At 30.1% G+C, this 25,392-nt stretch overlaps 1 protein-coding gene across 9 annotated transcripts in view; it reads right to left on the minus strand.

The window, feature by feature from the left end:
* LOC129920705 (protein pangolin, isoforms A/H/I/S) overlaps positions 1-25,392 on the minus strand; it is a 123,829-nt gene that overhangs the window by 78,000 nt on the left and 20,437 nt on the right. For all 9 annotated transcript variants that reach the window (XM_056002238.1, XM_056002235.1, XM_056002234.1 and 6 more), the window contains 2 exons: positions 24,732-24,780; positions 20,505-20,602 (listed from right to left, as the gene is read on the minus strand). In XM_056002238.1, the coding sequence (XP_055858213.1) occupies positions 20,505-20,602; positions 24,732-24,780 (147 nt within the window). The remainder of the gene's footprint in view (positions 1-20,504; positions 20,603-24,731; positions 24,781-25,392) is intronic.

The following is a 25,392-nucleotide window of genomic DNA, read 5'->3' on the forward strand; positions in this document are numbered from 1 at the left end:
GCAGATAGAAAACCCAGCAGCCCAAGCGCCGATACTTACTGCAATTTACAACTACCAATTGATAGTTGATAAAACTTAAAAAACTATATCTTATTACTTAATTAATAAAAGTTTTGAAAACAGAAAATGATATGTGCCCAAAATTTATGAAAGTGGATTAAGTGACTTTTTGCATGGTTTCAAGAAAAACTATTTTAATAATCACACCGCAATACAAAAATAAAAGTGGCATGTACTCTGGAGCAGACTTACCTACCGATATGTATTTGGACCCGCTGAATACGAATTTTAAGTCCGTTTTGCGAGGTCACTCTCCAGTTTTGAGAAAAATGCAAAAAAAACCTGCCTTTTTTTAGTTTTTGAATTTTACTCAAAACTGGGGATTGAACGGGTCAAACGGAAATTAAAACTTTAAATTCCGATTCAGCGGGTCCAAATACATATCGGTAGATAGGTCTGGTCCAAAGTACATGCTAATTTTTTTTTTTTTTGTGTGCCGGAGTTATATGTGAACAATTTGATAGTATTTCTTTTTTGTAATAATAAAAGAAATAATAAATGAGTCTATTTTATGCATTTTGGATTTGAAATGAAGCTTAAACCTTAAATTATACTAAGTTTTATGTTAGTTGTGATCGTTTTTTGGAAGTGACTTAGTCCATAGTTCATAATCAAGGGCACATTTATGCAAACCATTGTTATAATTGAACAATAATTAAAATAAAAAAAAAAAATTTCCCCTCTCAAATAAGGTTTTAAAATACCAAATTTTCTTTTATTATAAACAATCAATTTATAATTTATTATCTACGGGTAAAGCTTATTAGCTGAGGATTTCCTCGATTGAAAGACAAAAGGACATTCGATTCCTGTAACCTATAAACCATTCACCGAATTTAGCAAAAACTTCATACCTAATACCAAATTCTTCGAAAACTCTCGAATTCACAGAAAATTATTTTTTGTTTCTTTAGTGACACCCCATCAAAATGGCTATACTGCATTCGCTCTCACCTATGTACCCTCCTCCCCCGATTCTTTTTCAGAGATTAATATGACATGTTTTAATATAAATCACAATAAGTTTATTATGATGACAAATTGATCTGTTGTATTCCATTTAATTCACAGCAACAATCCATATATATTTATAGAAAATAATAGACATTCAGTTATCGGTCATTAAGCCACGACCAGACCAACCACCGACCACTTCCATTCACTCTAACACTTTTCTGATTTTATTTATTTTACTATAAAGAAAATTCTCTGTGAATAAGGACTAAGGGTGGAACGAAACGCCATGCAAAAAAAAAAACCATATTCACCCATCATTATTATAATCATTAGCAACACCATCAGTTAGCGGCATCATCAATAGTCCTAATAATGGAAGCAGAAAAAGATTTGATGAGCAAGAGCCCAAAGAAGAGGGATGCGCTGGCTTTCTGTAGAGTGCTCTAAGAGGCCATACTCTTACGGACCCTCGTAAATAACATTACATCCCTTACTAAAGTAATATTTTATTTTATTTTATTTTGTTGTTTTTTTTTCTATTTGAGTTCGTCTTGATGGAAATCGAGAAAAAAGGGAAATAACGAGTATCCAATGAGGCGGCATGGATGACGACAATGATGATGATGTTGATGATAATAAAAACGAAGGTCATGAAATGACTTGTGGTTGTGTTGCTAACTCGTAGCGAACGTAACAGGTACTCTAACTAATGATATTAATACTCTAAGAGGGTCCTTTTTGTCAAGGAAGCTCAATGATAATAGTTGTCTTTTTTTTCCATTTCCTATATAATATTCTATAGAGATATATTTGATGAAGAGTAACTCAATAACATAGGCGTCGAAATAGCATATATATCTTTATAGAAAAGATTTGCTTGTTTGTTTTTGATGATATGTTTTGATACCTTTGCTTGTGATGATGATGATGGGGAAGAGTAGGTAAGGATAGTATCTACCTACACTTAAAAAAAAAAAGACCACTTATATATTTACTCTGAGACATCAGAACAGAAATTGAAAACAGACAGACAGAAAGAAGATGAAATCAAAAATCAAAAATTTAACTTCTAGAATAAAAAAAATATATTAAAAAAAAAAGCGACTTTTTACTCATTTCAAATGGAATCACATCAGCTATGAAATAAAAACAGAATCTTAATATAAAAGACCAAAAGATGCACTTGACGTTATCGGGAATAACAATTCCCATCTTCAGATTGTATAGCAAAAATTAAAAATTATTTAAATCATTTTGTCAATAAAATCTAAACATAATTTTTTTTTTTAAATTTCTTAATAACAATTTTTTAAAGGTTATAAACGAAAAATATAATAAAGTTAAAGTGAATAAATGCATCTAGAATTTTGTCTCAAATATTTCTTTGGACGAAAGTGGTTTTAAAAATTTGTGCAACAAAGATCATTCAAATGTTTTATTTTTGTTCATATTTTTTGTTTTATTTAGGTATGTAAATTTCTTCAAATGCATCTAATAATTTAGGTTTATTTACTTGTTCTAACAAACGTAACCCAGCTAAAACATGGTTATTACACAGGTCTACAAGGTTTTTGGTGCCGAGACTATGATATACTTTTCTATAGGTTTTAGGTGTGCTGAATTCGAATCGGAAGTCAGAAATATCCTATCAGCTCCCGTTTTTGAAATATTACCGTTAGAAGATGTAAAAAAACTACTTTTGAGGTTATGCTTTCATGTGAAGAAATTTTTTTTTTTAATATAAATTATAACGGTTTCTATAAGAACTATATTCCTTCTTTCAAGATCTTTTTAAATCTTTTCGATATCTTTTTTATTGTTCGAGATATCGTCAGTTGTTTGGGTTATTGTAATGTATCAAACAGATATCACGTTTTCATCTCCTTTTTGATAAAAACAAACTTACTTCATTTTAAGATATCTCCGGCAGTAAACGAGATATTGCACAGATTTAAACAGGTCTTGAAAGAAAGAAAATAGTTCTAATAGAAACCGCTATGAATTGTATTTAAAAAAAATTCTTCAAATTAGGGCATAACATCAAAAGTGGTAAAAAAAGGTTTTTTTTGCATTTTCTAACGGTAATATTTCCAAAACGGGAGCTGATAGGATATTTTTGACTTCAGATTCGAGTTCATCACACCCAAAACCTCCAGAAAAGTATATTTTTGTTCATGTGGGGAAGATCTTGTTAACTATAAAAAAAGTCAAAAAACGATTTTTTTTTTTCTAACTTTCTAACGGGAACTCAAAAACGGGAGCTGATAGGATATTTCTGACTTCAGATTCGAGTTCAGCACATCAAAAACTTATAGAAAAGTATATCATAGTCTCGGCACCAAAAAAAAAATTAAATGTTGTAGACCAGTGTTATTTATCATAATAGTCGGCAGGAGTTGACTCGTTTAATTTTTTATAAAAAAATTGACTTGTAGTGTTCTGACCATCTTGTCTTTACTGATCTTCTTGTCTGACCAATGTATACCTCATCATAATTTTGACAAATAACCGAATAAATTCCTGATTTTTCAATGGTTTCTGTTTTATCTTGAACAGTTCCTAAAAGATTTTTTACTTTATTCCTTGTTGTATTTGGAGATAATTTATTAAAATACTTTTTGAATATTTTTCCTGAAGAATAACAGCCTTATTACGGTTGTCAAATTTCAATACGATATTTGACTATTATCAACAAAATTGATAAATCGGTATTATGGTTTTTAAATATAAATTTTTTTGATAAAAGTTCAGATTTAAGAACTATTGTGAATGGGCCCATCGACAAATTCGGTATTACGTTTGTCAAAAAAATTGGTATTTGTCAATTTTTCAGTCAATCACAAATTCCTTGTTGATAAAATATTTTTAAGAGTCGCGAAAGTCAGAACATTGTCTATTTTTCGGTGAAAATGAAATTGATGAAGAAAATACTTTGGAGCAAGCAAAGATTCGAAGAAAATTACGCGATGCTTTAAACCCGCTGGATTTGGCAGAACATATGAATAATTTTTTTTTCATTACTTAATTAAATTTTGGTTTATTTTTTAGATTTATCAAAAACTTCAGACTTTCGAAGCCTTCCTTAATGTATTTTTAGATACATATCTCCTTACGAAAAGTTAAAACCAATGAAAAAAACACCATTGCGAGCGTATTAAAATTTGCAGCTGTCTCAATATTCCTTCTGGCAAGGTGTTTTTGTCACTTACAATCTTTCTCCTACGTTGAGAAAACACTTAAAATAAATGGCATCATTTATTTTGTATTCAATATCCACATTTTTCAATATAATAAGCTAAATAAAATAACAACGACGGCGACGCACGTGTGATGGAAAAACGAAAATGATTTAATTCATAAAACTGAAACATTAAACGTCAAAATCAAAAGTCGATTTGCACCATTCACAATAAATTTTTGATCTTTGTTCACAATGGATCAAAAATTTGTCAACTCGCGTTCATAATACCAATTTATCAATTGATTGACAAATTTTTTCAATTGTCAATAAATTGATCTTTGACAACCGTAATAAGGCTGTAAGTTAATACCTCAAGGAATGAACTACTTATGTATATAAATGGATTATCTATAGATGGAGTTAATGATGTTAAACTGTTTAAATCTTTTTTAATTTTATGTTATTCCCGAAAACGTTAATTGTTAAAAATAAAATATTGTATGAGTATAAGAAGTGTATCTTTCTGACTTTAATATTGGAACTCATACAGTTCCTGAACGTATTTTGTACGTATAATTAATTAAAAACAGAATCATCAAAATCGATTCACCCAATCCAAAGTTCTGAGGTAAAAAACATATACAGAAAAAAAAAAGTACATTCGAATTGAGAACCTTCTTCTAGGAAGTTAAGTCGGTTAAGAAAACATATTTGGAATGCAATTAATCAGCAATTTGTTGGTTTTTAGTCATGAATAGAGATTAAAAAGACCTATTTTTTGATGTCTTACTCGATGGATTTGGAGGACATTTTTAAAAATTTATTTTTTTTTAGGCAAAGAATTTAGATTGTTTTCGAAATTCTTAAAAAATAGATGGAGCCCGGCTCCATGCTCACTATTAACCTATAACTATAAACCAAAATTGGTTTAGACACTTGGATATAAAGATATCTGCTCCCGAATATTTAAGAAAATAATATATTTTTAACACTTCTTTCCCATAGATACAATTGTCAGAAGTGAAATGGGACAACCACACTGGATGTACCAGTTTTCACATAAAAATCGGTCCATCCAGTCAATCACTCAACAACAAAAAAAATTCCAAAAATCAAAATGGATATTCTTTTTCTTCAGTGTAGATTATAACTTAAAATACCCCAATCTAAACAGCCTCTATAATATTATATGCCAACACACATTGCGCCAAAAGGAAATCCAATTGGTTCATTACAAATGTGGTTTATTGTTTCTAAATGACAGGAAGTTTGTTGTGCGTGCATGTGTGTTTGTACATGTGTGGCTGGCGAGTTCCAAGTCGAAATCGACTCGAACTACCATGGCGTTTGGTAGCGGTTGTACGGTTTGTTGATGGTTAATTTATTGAATGATTGGTTGGTGTGGATTCTATTTAAGTGCCTACTTGAATACCTGCCTGCCTGCCTACAAAAAAAAAATGTCCTTTTTGCCCCATCAATCAATCAATGGTTATCTAATTTATTATTATCAAATGAAAAATACTTTGTAAATCGTATAGAACAGATACGAGTAGATATATGTTCTGTGCAAAAGGAAAACAACTACCAACGACAAACTGTAAAGATCTACTCTCGACAAACATTGACACTTTGAATGTTATTCTTTAATGATTTTGTTAAATACAAATAAAATCCTTAAAAACCAAAAAGAAAGACAAAAAAATAAAAACAAAACGATACAGGATAGGACGGACGGCAACCAAGCAAGCAAAAAAAAAAAAAAAAAAACTGGACAAACAACTAATATCTCTCGTTAAATCAACATTTCCCTTGAAAAGGATGTTTTTCTTTTATCCTAATTCTATATCCCTAGCGAGATATAGAGAATGAGAGAGGATAAACTATTTTGATAGCTATGAAGGACAACATCGTCACAAACATATAGAAAACTCTGATGTCCCATAACAATGCGTCGTCGTGTAATCTTTATATAGGTAGGCTATAAATTCTTCATTTTTTTTCTTTCTTTTTTTTGTAATGGATAAATTCCGATTATTTTTTTTTTTTTTATTTATTTATAGAGGGACGACGACATTGCTGAGATAGAGTCCTGTTACAGTATCTAGTATCTATGCCCTTTTATGTGTTTACTTTTCCATTTTTTTGTTGTTGTTATTGTTGTTGTTGTTAGCCTTTGGTAAACTTATTTTTTTTATTTATTTATATTAGGATTTCTATCGACCCTCATATTTCTATTGCTTCACCACATGATTTTTTTTTTTGTCTTCGGTCTATTTATACATATAAATACACCACATATGTTTTTGGGGCATTTAAGTTTAACTTTTGTTTATATAAATGTACCTATCTAAATTCGTTTTTTTAGCGTGCGAGGTGTTCAAGCTTACCAGAAGGTATTTCAAAGTTTTATAAAATTCAATAACGTTCTTCCCAACTAACACAACAGTTTCTGTAAATTTTAATCTCGAGCTTGCTTCAGTAACAAATTGCTTATAAAAGTCCAAACTTGTTTAACAACTTCTTAAAATTTAACCGAGGAATCAAGCATTTCGGATAAGCTTCGATTTATGAAGTTAGAGAAGTTAAATGAAGTTTGATCTTCGAAAAGATTCATAACTACTGTATCGAGTTTCTCGCTTAAGACCTTTAGATTTCTTGATGACGAAGCTTACAATAAATTACCCAACTTTTGTATTTGTTTTTTTTGCTTTTTAGTTTGCAGGAAACATTCATGATAATAAAATCAATGAAAAAGTAAATTCTCTTTTCTTTATTTTTGTTTCTATATTACTTCCATGAAACTTGTATTAAAATGCTTTATAAGCACTTCGGAAACTCCATTTTTTAATTGTATTAGAGAGCTATATAAGCTCTTCCAAAGCTTTCTATCAAATCTCACAATTTCGGTAGAGCTTCGTTAAAGCTTTTTATAGATCTTAAAAGGACATTGTCATAAAGGCTCCAATTTGTATAACGTTTTCCTTTTAACAGGCCCAACAACCATACTCAAGTTTAACTGAAATGTTAGTTGAGTTTTTAAGTTTGAAGGGAATGAATTTTCTATGCTTGGTGAAAATCTTATACGGAATCTAATAAAATATTGAAAGATTGTGACATTGCGAGACATATTGACAAAATATAATTTTAAAAGTATATTAACAACATTATACATTAGATGTTGAAGCCATCGAACTTGTTATTAAGTGAATAGTGTACACAAACCAGGAACAACAAATCAAGTTACTGTGTCACACCCGATACAATTAAAGAACCCAGTTGTGAATTTTCGTGCAAAGATTCAAACAATTGCAATTACCAAAACTGCAGTTTATGTTTTGGTTATTAAAGACCATAATAAATACAAGTCTAAATTTGTTCTCAAACGTCACCAACATCTTGAAGCTTATGACAATTTATATTTTTTTTTTTTTTTACTGAAAACTGACACAGAGCATCTTTTTATCAAGAAAGTGAGTCGTTTAATTATGCACGGTGTACCCATGTATTTGTAAGTGGGTAATTTATTTGATATATTTGTATTCCTTTTTTTTTTCTCATTATGTTTTTTTTTTTTCATATAGTTCCACAAAAGATTAAAATGATGATAGATAGAGATGAGCACAAAACTAGAACATCATTAGGCCAAAAGGTCAATTCAATCGATATCATTAAGTTTGATGGCTTTTTGAATTGAATGATTTTATTATAATGTGGATAGCACATTTGTCAGTGATATTTAAAAAAAAAATTAGAAATGTGCAGTCTGAACAATTTTATGTCAATTCTGATGCCTCTAGGCAGCCATCTTGGCCCTTTATTATTTATTCTATACGGCTTGTGGTCAAAATCCTAAAAACTGAAATCAGGGTTTTTCGGATTTTGGGTTTACAGGATTGTTGGTTTTCGAGATTTTGGGTTTTCGGGATTCTAAATTTTTTGGGATTTTGGGTTTTCTGGTTTCAAAATTTCGGGATTGTGCCCATCTATTAATAAATTCTGGTAAATTTAAATTAACTTTTTTTTCTACAGTAGTAATGTTAGGTAGGTAAATAAATTGCTCGGAAGCAAATTTATTTCATATAATGTATCAAATATAATTGTGCCTACACATTTAGAAATAAGTAGAAAGCAGGCCTTCTGACCGCTCGAAAACCTAAATTTTAATATTATTTGAATTTCATAATTTTCAAAAACACGTGAAGATTGTTTTTTTTTTGTTTTTCAAAAATCCGGCCGAGTTTCTTTTTTTGTTAATATCATTCAATTTCTGTTAAAAAAGAAAACATAAACATTAAAATGGAACAAGTAAATAAGAAGGTACATCACAGACACGATCAAGAAAGACGAATACAAAATATATAAATATATATATATATATAAAAAAAGGAACAAAAATGATGATGAACAAGGAAGAAGGAGAGAATACAAATAAACAAAAAAAAAAAAAATAAATAAATAAATAAAACTGGTATCCATAAATAAATTGGGATGATGGCACAGAATTCTACCGAATTTCCACCTGAATTACAATCAGATTTTACAGACGATACAATCACACAATCATACAACGTGCCATTGAGCGCAACAACGACAACCCAACGACTTATACCTACAACAACACCATCAACACATCACAGCAGCAGCAGCAGTATATCTCTTCCAGTTTAATGTGTATGTATATGTATATTTATAATAATTCTCCGCGTGCTGCAGTTACACATCGAACCCAAACCCGAGCCGAAGCAAACCATACGCCATGACTGACACCACCCCCGCCTCCGATCGTCCCTTAAATAAATAAATAAATTCAACGAAGCACACATTTCATCATGTTCTCTTATTTGCCTTTTGTACGCATGTAGTTATAAGATGTGTGTGTTATTATTTTAATTTTTTTTTTTTTTTTGTATACTTTTTTTTGTTGGGAGTGAGTTTGAAGTTGGTTGAAGTTGTGTAGGGACAGAGAGGAGCTAAATGGATGTGAAAGGATAAAGAGAAACTGACATAGCTACAAATATAAATATGCTTCGTGTATATTTGTATATCAACCTTACATAAATGCAGCAGCACCAACAATAATATCATCTACCAATGGTGCCACTTTGCTGCAATTACAAAAAAAAAATATATATAAGAGGGTTGACTAAGTCAGTTTGATGATGAGTTAACTCGGAGTTAAACCTGAAGATCCAATTTTATTTTTATTTTTTGTGTTGAGTCGAGGGAAAATCTGACACCAAGATATTTTCACATTGAAAGTATTGCAGTGTTAACTGTAATCTTGATATAAAAAAAGAAGATAAAAACAGTTTTAACACAGTGGCAGAGTCTATTGCAATCTTATCTTGGAGTTGTGAACAAACACCTGTTCAAGGCGAAGTGCGGCGAAAAAATATAGAGCTCACCTTTTCCTATCGAACATTAAAGGGACATTCTTGCATCTGTCAAATACATTACTTCGTTTAATTTAAGAGTTAACCCAGCAGCAAATTTGGTATTTTAACTCTACGATTTAAATTCACTGAACAAAAAAAACATATAACAGGGTTTAACTCGGGTTTAACGCTGGCTTAGTCCTAAAATCAGTACGATTTCATCTTTCATTTCGTTTAATTTTAGAGTTAAACTAGGATTAAAATTGCTTGAAAAAGGGTTTAACTCGGATTTAACTCTGAAATCATGACGATCACCCCTATTGCGATTCTAAACTATCAATTGATAGTTGATAAATATTGAAATTTAGTATTTTAAAACCTTATTTTTTTTTCTAAATCAGTCAACTTTTCAATAATATTTTTCAATTTTATTTCAGATGGTTAGCATAAATGAGTTATAAGACATCGAATTTTAGTATTTCTCAACTATATCAATTGATAGTTGACAATCGCAATAAGAGTGATTATCTGACACTATGCCTTCGAAATTCACAAAGTTGATAGTAGTTATTTTAAGATTGTTATGGCATAAGTGCAGAGCAGAGCGAGAAGAAGGAAGTAATTAAGTCAATAAAAATAAGAAGTGAAACAGAAAATACAATTTTTAAAAACGCATTAAAAAAATTATAATACACTTTAAAATATTCCTTTTGAATTATGGTAGATTGTTTATAGTCACGGGGTTATTTGTATACTAAATGTATCCAAATCTTTCCAACAATTCCAGTAAAAGGAATCAAAAATAAGGCAAAAGTGACCAAAAAAAATATCAAAGCTAGAAGGTGAGTCATTTTTTTAAAGAAGCAATGATTTTTTAGAAAAAATCCTTACAGATTTTAAAATCTTTCTTACACAAAATCTTATAAGCTTCTTAATTCTATGTTTAAAAAAAAAGTGCCAAACAATTAAATTATTCGAAAAACTAACAAATTATACAAACTACAACTCTCTGCTTGTCGAAATCAATCAAATTATTTACAAAAAAACCAGAGTTGAAAAAAACTACATACTTGCTAACAATATCGCGTGTATGCCAACGATTATCGCACATTTACGGTTATAATCATAATCGTCCATAATATAATATAATATAAAACGTGTGGGAAAAGGTAAATAAAAAAAAAAAAAAAAACACAACTAACCAATGGCTAAGTGGTTAAGTAGAAGCGAAATACAAAACAATAATAATAAAAAAAAAAGGTACAAAAGTGTAATACCTCTCACCACTCACTCATACCTCGCGAGAACATGGAGCAAAAAAATTTCGATAATTTGTTGTAAATTATAAAGAAGAATTTTAACATCAGACAAGAAACCTCAACAGAATAACGAAAAGGAATTACAGTGTATATCAATCCAGGTACCAGGCAAAGAAAAAATGGTTTTGATGACTACTTTACGGGCAGTCACAGTGGAACAATAGATTGCATGACATGGACAAAAATTAAAAAAAAAATTAATAAAATTGAAGATCGAAATTCCTTGTTTAAGGTTTGTGCCTTGATTGATTTTCTTGCTACACACTGATGAGCTGATGTTGTCTGGAAATAACCCGACTAATATTTCTTTTTTCAAAAGGTCATTATAGAAGCTACTGTAAGCTTTAAAAAAAGCAGAAGATTCTCATAATGAAATTAATTAACTAATTAATTAATAATCTACTACTTTTCACAAGATAATATTCGATAGCGAAAGGGTAATTCCGATATTTGTGTAATGGGCAGCTCGGGTTAAACCCTGAAACCAGGACGATTTCTGACACTTAGCTTAGCTTTTGGAATTCACAGAATTCACATTTACTTTGTAATTAATCATTCATATTTTTAAGGGCCTTGCTTTAATCCAGAAAATTATTCCAACAATATTATATAAATTGAACCACTGTATACAACACATAAATTTGCTTTTTTAGAAGTAGGTACCTACCTACTTTGAATAAAAGTCATGGTTTCGACGTATCATCATCATCATCATCAGACGACGTCATTTACCTCGGGCGCCATTTAAAACAAAATAGATATTTTTTTATTTTCTGTTGATTCTAATTCTTTTTTTAGTTACAAAGGCAACAAAAAAAAAATGGCATATATATCGCACCCTAAAATACAAATGTTATCGTTAGCAAGTTGCAGAGAAATTATACATAAAATACAGCTCTTATTTTAAGAGTTGTTGGGAGTTCTGTTGAAACTATAGCAAAAAAACAACAATGAAATCTTATCTTTTCATAAAAAGATATACAAAGACCACTGTGTTATTCGAAGAGCACTGTGTAAGGTACATTTTTGTATGATGAATTTTTTAGAATTTTTAAGAAAATATCTAAATTTGGTCAAGATTGAAACAAAAAAAAAAATTGCTTATTTTTTCAAATAGTGACAGAAAAAAAAACAGGGTAAATTGCTTTGCAGAAATAAATATAGTTTTTTTTTCATGTGTTTTATATTTTTTTTATTTTTTTTTCCTTTTTGTTACTTTAGTTTTTATTGTTAAGAGGACTCGCGCGAAAACAAGATCCATACAATAAATTCAATGCATGCTAACCAGCCGCCAGGCATCCTACCTACTGCTCGTGACCCAAACTCAAAACCAAGAATCCTTAAAAAAAAAAAAAAAAAAAAAAACAAAGACAAGCACTAAGTGTAGACGACGACGATGACGACGACGACGGCGAATAAATGCAATTCTGCAGCCAGCCTACCCAATCAGCGCCATCATCATGGTGCCGTTCGCACAAAGTCATTTAGCCCGTTTATACATTATGTCTGATGTGTTGCTATATAACTGCCAAACAGGTAATACACAAACCAAGTTCTTAAAAAAATAAATAAAGTCCAAGTCCATGCTTGAAAACCACAAAACCTTAATAAAAAAAAAAAATTATGTGTACCTACATAAAAAAATAAAAATAAAAATATAAAAATAAAAAAAAAAAAAAACAATTTTGCAGAAGATTCGCGTTTCATCACTACCACGCTTTATTTGGCAGCAACAGCAGCAAGCAACAACAGCAGAAGCAGCAGCTGAGAAGAAGCAGCACAATACAAGAAGTCAATGATCAGTTAGCACCATGGTAAGCTCTTCTGTCCATTCCCATAACAAGGTGAGAAGACCAAATTATTGGGCACATGGGGCAACCCTGATTTTGCTCCTTTTGTTCTTTTTTTTTTTTTTTCTTTTGTGAAGAGAGCGAGAAATAAAGTCCCAAAGAGGAAGAAATATTTTTTTCGTTTTTTTTTTTTTTTTTATTAAATCGTGATACAAAAGAAAACAACATAAAATTAAAATACCTTTGTTTGGCACCAGGAGGAGGAGGCTCATATACAGTGGTTCGTTTTGTATTAAAAAAATGTCATAAATTTGATATACGAATCTCTCTCAAAACACCAATAGTTAATCGATTCAAAATTTTAAAAATTTCAATTTCAGTTTTTTTTTTTTTGCTTCCTTACTACCATACTCCTAAATACACCTTGCAAATTATGGACTTAAAATATTGTTGTTGGATTTGACAATTTGTATAATTTTCTAAGTAAATTTTGTAGGAGAGAAGGGAGTTGAAGCATTCATCCATAAGACCCTACTACCTAATATGGTTAAAGCAATATTCAGCGACCCTTGAAGAAATTGCCGAAATAAGTAACCTATCGAAACCGAGAAAATCAGCATTTCAAAATTCATCATAAGAAGCTCGTAGGAAAGGGCCGTTGATGCAGTTACATCAACGGCCCTTTCCCACAGAAATGGAAAACTGCAAGAATCTAGCCGATTCTTAAAGAGGTGCTAGGAAATTATGCTCTCCAATTACAGGTCGATCTCTCTCCCCAAAAATCTACAAAGTAACCCCCTGAAATAGCAGACACTAACTAAGCTAAAAAAGTTTTGCAGCGATAATACCGCAATTGGGCTTTCGGGAGAGGCACTCCACACTGTAACCGCTCATAAAGTTTCATCAAGACATAACCTCAGCTTTAAACAACCATGAAATTTTATCAAATTTATAGTTTCTTATTAATAAAGTGTCTGCAATTAAACTTTTCACCTCCATTATTTTGACCCAGAAAATTGATTGCAATGCTCATCTTGACTTCTTTCAAACTTAAAAAACCCCTAACAAATTAAAAACAATCCAATCTACTTGGGTCAGTTTTGGACAATAATAAATAAAAATAATTGAGAAAAATAATTATTTTTGCCTAAATGCTCCTCTTTATTTCATTCAATTGTATGATGGTGTGGCAACATAGAAGAGAAGTTCTAAGAATTAAAAAAAAACAAAAAAATTATAGAGTGATGTTACAAATATTCAAATTCGTACTCTTCACATGCAAACATTCGTTTAATGTCAAATAATAATCATACAACCATAAGCCATGTGTTTAATTTACGCTTACGCTATGCGGTAGCCCACATGTCATCATGTGTGATGATGTCTGATGTATGCCTTTGAATATCATCTCAACTCAACTATTAACAGAGTATACATATATATTTCAAAACGCCCACAAAGAATAAAAAATAATAATAAGATCCAACAAATAAGCTTAATTGAAATTATTCATCGTGGATCTCTTACAATATATGAGTGATAGAAGAGAAAAACAGAGAAAGATAGAGAAAGTCTTAAGTAAGACTCAAGTGTGGATCGATCTTAATTAACTAAGGTCAAGTTGACACGACACTCGTACTCGTACAAGTTTTTTTTTTTTTTTTAAATATGTTTAGTTGAGTTCGAGCTGATATTGGGATCTTTTTTTTTTTTGTCAAAATAATGATCGTCATCGGAATAAAGTGGATCTACAACATTTGTAGGGGGTACTTGTAATTTATTTATATGACCCGGCTTTGCATTCAGTTCAAACAGTTTTCATATTTATAAATTGATAACAAATTAACGCAAAAAAGGGACCTATTTAAAGAGTTCTATACTCTTGATTTTTTTTTTCAGACAACAGGAAGGCTATGGTTTAAAAAATAAACATTTGTGAGATGCACATATGGATACAACATCCTAAAAATAGAGCAAAGGGCCAGAATAGTACAAGAACTTGGAGCAAGTTTTGGGTGTGACTGTGAGCGATGCGGCATTAAAATTAATAGTATTTTGAATACAGTAGATATGCAGAAGGTTTCCAAGTAAATTTATGGAAACCAGAAGATCTACATATGTTATTGGCAGCACTTCTTTTTTTTAACTTTTTTCACGTTTGCAGCTCATGAGTGGTGATACTGATCTCACTTGTGTCCTACAAAGTTGAGATATTTGGAGTCGGATGCCATTGCTATTACTCTTGGAGAGCATTACAGCACCCTTAAAGCTGTAACACTAGATGTTAATCCCCACAAAACGGATCTTATCCTCTTTTCTAGAAAATACAAGATTGCTCATATAGAACTACCATTCCACTAATGATATACCACTTATATTCTTTGACGACGCAAAATATTTAGGTCTGGTCTTAGATAAAAAGTTAAGCTGGTAACCTAACATTGAAGAAAGAGTCAAAAAGGCCAATGGTATTGGTCACTCCATTATTCTGAACTCTCTGAACGACAATACCATCCCACCAGATGCATTTTGATAAAAACATTCAGGTAATCATCCCTCCTAGTTCAGAACATCCAGTCTAGGAGGAAATGGCATTCCTGGAAGATGATTCAACGGATCTAAAACTAAAAAACCGTGTTGGTAGAGGTGTTACTCAGATAGACTAAATTTAAGTCTCTCCTTCCTTTCGTCACGAAACATTAAGCTGCATGGATGAAGAGGAGGAGGTGGTTCTTCAACGAAAACGTCCACTTCATCTACTACAATGATACTAGTGATCTGGCAAATATAGTTTTACTCTAGTATTCTCTATATTTAGTCCATCCCTGGATTGGTACTCACCTATCACCAACAACTCTTTTTCGCTAAATTAAAAAAAAAAATAATAAACAAACCGATTGTAAGAAACAGTTGAGCATTTATATAAACATGTCAGTGTTGAGCATTATTGTTTTGTTTAAGTTTGGGAAATACAACAACAACAACAACAAAAATGGGCACTCTGTTTTGCTCTATGGAAGACAACGAAATAAATTATGACAGGAAACGGGTGCCCTTTTTGTGCTTTGTTGTTGTTACTGTTGCTGCTGCTGATGTAAAAGTTAAATTATCGAATTTCTAATTGCATATACTGACAGGCGAGGAGTTTGTATGTATTTCTAGAACGAGAAATGTTTTAGAAGAAGATATATTTCTTATTAATTACTAATGCTTTCGAAAACGATGGTATTAATGAAATAGCTTTTCTGTTCTATTTTCAAACTACTACTTTCAACAACAATATTAAATTCTTTACTATTTCTTTTTAACTAGCAAACTAACCGATGCAATGGGTGTAAATTAAGATACTTGGGAGCTAGTTTATTTTAGATATTTTGAAGGTTTTTGTTATTCTTGTTCATTATTAGGCTCATTGCGTGGTTCAATTAAAAAAAAAATCAAAATCGTTGTACATTTAATCCACAGAGCGGATATTTTGCCCAACATGATGCGGATCTGCATGGTTAGTAAATGTCTTTGTTTTCTTGGTCCTCGATTAAAGGAAAGATGACTTGAAGAACTAACTCTGATTTAGTTCATTTGGAGCCATAGGTCTAGAGCAGGCTTGTCAAACTTGCGGCCCGCGGGCATCGAATAACTTTGCGGCCCTGCTTACATTTTTAATAATTTTGAGTTTAAGTTTATAATTTAGAATTTGTTTAAAGCTTTCGACATATGTACATTTACTTACATATGTCCTTTTTTTTCTCTAATCAACAAATAAATTTGGAACATGTACTGAAAATCAAAATTACAAATTTTGTAAGATCTCGTGGCTTAAATCAAGGTAAATTCTGTGATTTCTGAAAATGAATGAGGAAGCGAATATTCTGATTTAACCTACCAAATGATTATAATTTTTTTTTTAGTTTTGATGATAAATATCTTTACACAAGCAAGTTTCGTTATCTTAAATGATTGCAGAGTTTATAATTCATGATACCTAGATTTGGGAAAACATTTATCTATTTTAAACTTAAAACTGCCAGGAAAATTCAAAATATAATGAATATGTGACCAAGTTGTGACATGCAGCTTAGCACCTTTGGGACATCAGAAGAGAAACGAGGTTTTGACGCACTTTAATACATGCAATATGTCAAATTTAGGTAAATTTGCATCGTATCTAAAATACTTCATAAGCATAGAATTAATGCCGAATCATACGGAAATGGAGACAAGCGATTTCTAGTGTGACTCCGTAGTTGAAATTTGTATGTCCGACTTTATAAGTAATTTTGTACACTTGAAAGCTGCCATATAAAATCGTTTGCGAAGTTCACAATAGGTACCTGTCAATGCGAGCAGTTATTTTAGTCATTAAGAGGAATGAGTTGCCTATAAGATACAGCCTAAACTAACATCTGGTTATCATTCTTCCCGTATTTTTTTTATAAATTTGTTTTATTAAAATTTTAGTTTTACTTTTTTCTGCGACCCATAAAAAATTTGATGTCGCTGTTTTGGACCCTCGTAACTATTGAATTTTACATGCCTGGTCTACAGGTTGGACGGAAGAAGGTCGACGCGCCCCAAAAAAGTTACACCAGTCGTCGCACGGATTACATATGTAATCTATTTTGAAATGAGAATTTAACCAATTAACTTTTTCAAATCTATTTTGCTTTAAAATTCAATAACAATATTTTTTTAAGTTAATTTGAGTATTTTCAAAGCTTTTGTTCGCTGAATATAGGAGGTATAAGCCATAATCCATTAAGTCTACATTACACTAGTTTTTTGGAAATACTTTTGCATACATTTTTCTTAAAAAAAAAAATGGAGTGAACTTAAACTTTTGGCCTGCAGTGTATATGCATGCATATATTATAGCATCCACCCTCATAATAAAAAAAAAAAAAAAATATTGTCCATCGCGTCGCGTCCATCATCGGATTAGTTTGCCTTCACGCGAGTTCGTTTGTCATAAAATAAAAAAAAAAAAAAAAACGTGTACAGTGAAGCCAATGTGATAATGTGATGGATGAAAGGCAAGCGGAAACAGTGGCATATCGTTCCGTTCCGTATATTAACGCACTTTGTTTCAAATAAATACTTGAAAAATAAAGCAAAATATACAGAAAAAGTTTTTATTTGCACATCTTGAATCAATTCGTTTTTTTTTTTTTTTTTTAACTCTTTGTCAAGACATGAAAGGAATCATTGTTTAGACATAGTTCTTAGGCTTGAATTAGTGTTATGACTCAAATACAAAGACTGTGATCACATTAAAATATATATACACATTATACATAGTCATTTGTATGTGATTTTTTAAATTCTTCATAAAAACACAATACAATAGGGTTTTTATTTTTTAAACACGGGGTCATTAAACAAGTCAAATATAATATTGTGGGGATAACATTAATATAAATTAAAATTTATTGATAAATTATTAAATCAACCAATTTTTTTTTTTTTTATTTGTCTTTAAATTTATTTTTATTCTTATTTTTTTTCTTAATAAAATATGTTTGTAAATAGTATTTTGATTATTATTATTACTTAAAAAAATAAAAAAATAAGTAACAGGTATTTCCTACCAATTTAATATCAACTTTACAAAAGAAAATATCGACTCTATGTCATTATGAAAAATGTCCTTACTATTCGGTAAGATAATGATTCGATTCGATAAACCTACTTAATTTTTCTTTTTTACTTGTACGAAACTAAACAATTGTGTTTAGAAATTTAAATTATTGAACAAAGTAATAATGGTACCATCCACTACACAACTACCTACCTATACTATTAGGTACAAATTCTTTCAACAACAACTTAATAACACATGTAATTATAACAGAAACGCAAACAGCGATATAAACCCCCTCAATTATCACCCGTTTAAATTTTCATCACAAACATAAATGCCAAGGGGTTGGATATTCCGTTTTTCCTTTCCACATTCCCGACCCCGATTTTTTAAACATTTTCTTTTTTTTTTTTTTTTTTTGTAAAACATATAAATTACAGGGTTTCACTAACACGCTCTCACATGAGGCGGGAATGATGAGAATACCGGCAATTGAAGAAAACAACCGGAACATAATTGTTGTAGTATAATTTCAAGTGGTGAACTTGCTGCATTTAAAAAATCCCTTGCGTGAATAATGTGATTCCCTGGTGAATATACTCTATAAATTGCACCACCAACTTAGACTTCTAACTGAAACTACTCTGTTTCTTTTTTTAATTCATATCCATGCCCTGGACTATTATATGATATTTATATAGGCTCGTGTGTCGCTTTATAATATGGTATAATACGACATGACATTGGTGTACCATCACTTACCCTTAGGGTAAGAGAGAACACGACCGAAAAATTATTGTAAATTGTATCCTCGAACTGTAACCAAATCATGTTTAGATAAATGGATATGGATATATGGCTATCGAGACATAAATACAAAGAGAGTAAATTCAAAACCTGTAACTATTTTTTCATTCATCTGTCATCACAAAAGTGGTTATAGATTTATCAGGCTTTTTAGATCTTTACAGCATGGTCGCATGTGCCTAAAATTTGTATTTGAATCTTAGGGGTTGTTTTTTTTTGTTGTCCTAGATTATAATATAATTGATAGTTCTTTTGAAACAGTTTCATGAATAATTATCGAAACAATAAATTAATAAGGTAGTGAATTTTTAATTATATTGAATATTGAAAATTTGTTTTGTAGTGAATTTTTGTTTCCATGCTTTGGGGAAAGTTACCAAAGTGTGCAGCCTGAGTCACCAAAGAATGATATCTATATGATAAATAGTGGAAGCTACTTCTTGTGATGACAATGTCAATCATCGCGTGAGCTTAGGGTGAATTAAATGGCTGTCTTCTATGATCGAAAAATGCCTCCAAGCTGAAAGGAAGGCTCTATACTTCGGTCGTGCGTCCAGCACTCACATATGGTTTACAATGTAAAAAAAAAAAAAGTTAACGACAGGTGAGATGAAAATGCTTCTTATGACATCAGAAGGAATAATAAAAGCTTGATCGAGCTCCTCAACATCGTTATCATAACACCGCCGAACTAACGGAAGAAGAAAATCAAAAACACCAAACATATCCGTCAAAAAGTGACATATTCCACTTTTAACTCAATGTTTTTTTTTTACATTTTAGTCGTACAAAACTATAAAAAAAAACTAGACAACTAGGAAACATAGTTAAATTCTTTTTAAACGATTATAACCTACTTATCTAAATTCTTAAATCTTATTTTTCGTCGAATTTCCCTTAAAGTGGATAAACTTAAAATCAACACACAATGCGTGTTAAATAAACACAAAATCCTTCAAGGTTTTCCTTTTGTACTTTATTTTTGTTATAAGAACAACCAAATAAAATACACTATACCCAAACAAAAAAGAAAATAAAAGGAAAAAAAAAATCTCAAGAAAAAATGGTATTTTTTTCATTTCACATGTTTTTTTTTTCTATCCCGTATTATGATTTGTTTTCTTTTTTTCTCTCTCTTTCTTTTTTATTCCATCAAATCGTATGAACACCAGATAAAAAAGAAACAGCATTAAGGGAATAGGGATCAAATGCTTAAAAGATAAAATTTCAAAAGATTATTACAAAGGATAACAATAAACATAGGGAAAAAAAAGTTTTGTGTACAAACATTCACATTTTTTTTTTTTTGTGTGTGTTAATCGTCCAGTAGGGATTCAGCAGGACTTTAATTTGATTTTATTATTGTCTTTTTCTAGTATTGTTAATTTAAAGATAAATTTATTTAACTAAAAAGAAAATTATAAACAAGTAACTCACCATAGACACAGGTAATCCTCCCGCTCCACCATTTGTGTATGAATACGGCGAAACTAGATATCCCATGTTAAAACTCGACGCATGCGGTTCGACTTTACCTAATGTAGAACGAATTAAATAAAATTATACAAATTAAATGATGTTTTAATTAAATTTATTTATTTATTTTATTATTACAGATTGTTTAAGAATGCAAAACTAAGCTCGACGATAACCCTTGATTTACAATATTTTCCTTCGTTTTCTCGCCACTAAGAACAACTCTCATTCCCATTCTTGTGATATTTTTAGTGGAAACTTATGATAGGTTTAAAATGGTGTTTTAACCGGCGCGAGATTATTTATGAGAAGATTTAATTTGGCAGCCCTTTTTAAAAATCAGATTGGAATTTCAATATTTCTGGATTTAAAAAAAAAAACCCTACTTACTTTCAATTTTCGGCAGTGGAATCTTTTTCTTTAACTGCGTTAAACTTTTATTTAATTTTTTTTTTTAATTTATGTTTCTGATATTTCAGTAAATTACACTGAGGGAAAAAACAACTTAAAATCAAGGAAAACCACATTTATTCAACTACTTTTCGGAATGATTTTGCGTTGAAGACGAAAATTTTAAAATCAAAATAGAACATCGTTAGTTTAAAGTGGTTTACCGTTATAAAACATCTTTAAATCAAAGTTGTTTCAACTTAAAAAAAAAGCATCAATTTATTAAAAAAAATAAAAAATGGGCAGCCACTGGGGATCGAACCTACAACTCTTGGTTTACTAGGCGAATGCTTAACCAACGTGCTATCTCACTGTTAAAAATTAGAGTGATAAAATGCAACAAAAGCTGAAGTCCTACAAAAATTAAAAAATTTCTTACGTTGCACAGTGTGTCGAGCCCATACAAAAGTTTATCATAAATACTTGCAGATAAGTTTTTGGAGATTTAATATCTTTTTTTGTGTTTTTATGGCAGGAATAGAAAAAAAATTAAAAATTAACAAATTAAATAACCTATTACTTTTTTTTTAGTATAATTTAGGAAATTAACATTTATTGAAGAAGCCACTTGTGAGCAAAATTAATTTTTTTTTATATATAAACAAAAATATACTTTTCGTAAGGTTTTTGGTGTGCTGAACTCGAATCCGAAGTCAGAAAAATTCTATCATATCACGTTTTTGAAATATTCCCGTTAGAAAATCTGAAATGTTGTTTTCTAACAGTTTTTGAGGTTATGTTCTTGAACGTGGTGATTTATTTTAAATAAATTTGTGACAATTTCTAAAAGAACTAAATGTTTTCTTTTAAAGCCCGTTTAAATCTTTTCAATATCTTTTTTCTACTTTGAGAAATCTCAAGTTGAAGTCAACTTGTTTTGTTTATCTTCTCTATACAAAAAAAAAACGTATGTTTATTTGCGTTTCATAGCAAATCTCGAATAGTTTTTTGTCAATCGCTTTCAAATTTTGAAATAACGTTTTATTTGCATTTTCGTAAATTCTTATATCGGCGAGGTTGGTAAATACGCTATAATACACAGTAGAGCGTGGCCGGGTCAAGTAATTACATTAAAAATTTAGTATGCAGAAAAATATAATCTTGTGATTTAGGCCATTTGTGTGAATTGCGTTAAAATTTGGGTTAAAATTTTCACCTTAGTTAAATTTTGACACTTGCCTGGTTAATAAAGTAGGATAAAATGTATTCTGCTGTAGAGCTGGATAAAATTTGAACGCAATTCACACACTGTCTTAGAAAAGATCTAACGCAAATTCTCCTTAAACTAGATTTAAGTAGAAATATTGATTTAATTTATAAATTCGGGACTTATTTCAATCGGGAATGGGATACAGCCTGATTGTGAAGTTTAAATGCTTACCTAGTTTAGTAGAAATTTCTTTATGCCCTTAGCATGTGCGAAACTAATTGTTTGATTGATTCTCTAATTAGGATATACATTATATTTAGTCAATTTCTTTGTACATAGCGAGAGTGGATCGGAAATGGACTGAATTGATTCGGCCCTAAGTACTAGTTATTGCACAACGAGTTTTTTCAGTTAGGACTTTTTTTTTAATTTAATGGTCTTGGAATGTTTTTATTTGACTAACCCTCCATTGTCACACCTATAGTTTTTTAATCAACAATGTGACATTTTTTTTTTTGTACATTTTATGGCCAATAACGAATAAAAATGCGTTAAATCTTAATTTTGAAACTAAAAACTAGGTACGAAGCCTCTACAAGAGATTGTAAACAGCTTTTTTTTGTAATACAAAAAGTTCAATTTAAACTAAAGTAAAACTTTTAAATATTTCATTCAAAAACAAAACAAGAAAAAACGTCCAAAATGTAGGTATACCTATCTACCTGGTTTATATTTTTTTTAACGTTCTACCAAATTGATACCCATCATGCTTAAAATCAGGATGCTGGTTTTGGTGACTAGTGGTTGTTGTTTTTAGACTTTGGATAACGATGGGGTTAAGAAAAATTCACTCACGTACAAAGAAACCAAATGCAATTTACGCATACCTTATTACAAAACCAAAAAAAAAAATAATAATAATAATAAAAATAAAAAACCTGAACATAAGTACAAATGGTTACAATGATATCCTTCAGCAAGAGTATAGAATACAGGTAAGGTTTTTATTTACTCTTCCTTTCCTTTTCACCCTAGTCGCTCTCTCTCACTGCGTCCATCTCTGTCTTTTACTTTCGATCTTCTTCTTATTTTTCTTAGCCTTGGTCGTCTTTTATTTTTTTTTTTTCTTATTCTATGCAGGTACTTATACCCATCTACCTATTTGTTGCTTCTTCGAGAAGTTTGCTTTAACCATTTTAACATTTTCTTTTAAGTTTTTACTCCTTTTTTTTCTGTTTCTTCACTTATGTGCTTCATTGTAAAATATACTAAAATGGATCCCATTCCAATTCTACAGGAGGTTTTGTTTTTTTTTTTTTTTTTTTTTTTTTTCAGACCTACATATAGGTATATTTGTATTTTTATTATCTTATTCTTTCTTCTTCACCTTTTTTGTGTTGCCCGTTTGGTGTTTGTCACCAAAAAAGGTACCTTGTTAAGAGATACAAATATACATACATATAGATAGGGATGTATTCTTTGGAAAACAAAACTGAAAGCCAAAAAAAAAAATTCTTATCATGTTAAAAATATCTAAACAACAACAAGAACATGTTTCATGATACGTTTAAAGGTTTTTTTTGTTTGTTTTGTTCTTTAATCAATAAAGTTAGGTAGGTATCATGGTAGGTACACTTATAGGTAGGTACCCCAAACAAAATTTGCATCTAATACCTAACTGATTGAATAAATTAAAATAAAAAAAAAAAAAAACTAAGTAGAAGAAATCTTTAGGGACAAGGTCAAACTGCACAAAACTTTATTTTGACAAATATTACATTTGCTGCAGGTTATCGAGTCTTCGGTTAGTAGTTCTGAGTGCATGAAAAGGAACTAATGTTGATAGGTGGCACCTTACCTATGTACATAGGGTGGCCTTGATGTTCGAAAATATGAATTTGATAAATACCTATTAGGAAATTATTTTCAAAGAAGTTTAATAGTATTATTGTGAGTCTTACATGCACCCAATGTGAACGAACTTCTAAAATAAACTGATTAAACGTTACTATTTGGGGGCAAGTTAGGTATTTTAGTGAAAATCTCTTCTATAGATTTGTGTTTTTCAAAAATATTCGGTATTCATGCAACATTGTAACACAGTGATACAGATTTTTTCGGATCAATGTCTTGAAATAACTTTTGGTTTACAAATATGAGGTAACAGTTAAAAGGCCTATTACTTATATGTAGGTAAAGAAATTGAAGAACCTGTTTTTTTTTTTAAGATTTTCGAAAAAAAAAATTCAAGGGTTATCTCTTGCGCAAAAATAAATTTTCAAAAATTTCCTTCAAATGTTAATTGAGACATTAAAACAAAGGGGTATTTAAGCTCTATTCATAACTGAAAACCAAAAGTTTCTTTGAGGTTTTTTTTTCTGAATTCATCGAATCGAAATACTTATTTTTCGGAAGCAGCGATATTTCAAGCTTAAGTCCTCCAATTTTTACTAATAAATAATATTTTCAAGTAAAAAAAAAGAAACTTAAATTTTGTAACATTGTAAATAAAGTTTCTTCTTTTATGTCTACAATATTTTTTATAAAGAAAAAAAAAATGATTAAAAACAAAAAACTGTAATACTTACTGAAAACAGGACTATGATCCGAGCGCGTCGTTACTTTTCCCCCTTTTTCCTGGGGTGTTGGCAGTAAAATAGATTGAAAGAGAAATATATATTTATTATTATAAAGATTTTAGTTAATATATACATATGATTATGGTTTTTATATTATTTTTTAATGGAAATGAACGTCAAGACCAAGAGAAGCATTTAGTCAATTATGTTTTCATTTATTATATTAATACAACTTTTTGTAACTTGACGATTTGAACTTTTCTTTGTCTTGATTTTTTTTTTATATTGCCGTTATGCTACAATTTAATTCTCAAAGAAATTAATTTAGCTTTTTTTTACTTTTAAATAAAACTTTGAATAATTAATCAATTATACTTAATTAAAGGCGCAATTGCCAGATTTAAACCAAATTAATTTTTTTTTTTGTATGCTTTATAGAGAAAAACATTCTGACAAAATATTATTTGCGAGTGTAATGTTGTTATTATTATTTCAATCTAGTCTCATTCTAATGTAAATGTCGAAAAAAAAATTTAAAAAAAAATTGTTTTTTTTTTTGACACGACCGACGGCTACGGTCAAAATCAAATTACTTAATAATGATAGTACTTCAATATTCTTGTATTATAACTTTGTGGGAATTTGTTTTAATGAATATTGTACAAAAGAA

The sequence above is a fragment of the Episyrphus balteatus genome, chromosome X, assembly GCF_945859705.1.
Source record: "Episyrphus balteatus chromosome X, idEpiBalt1.1, whole genome shotgun sequence".
NCBI classification, from domain to species: Eukaryota; Metazoa; Arthropoda; class Insecta; order Diptera; family Syrphidae; genus Episyrphus; species Episyrphus balteatus.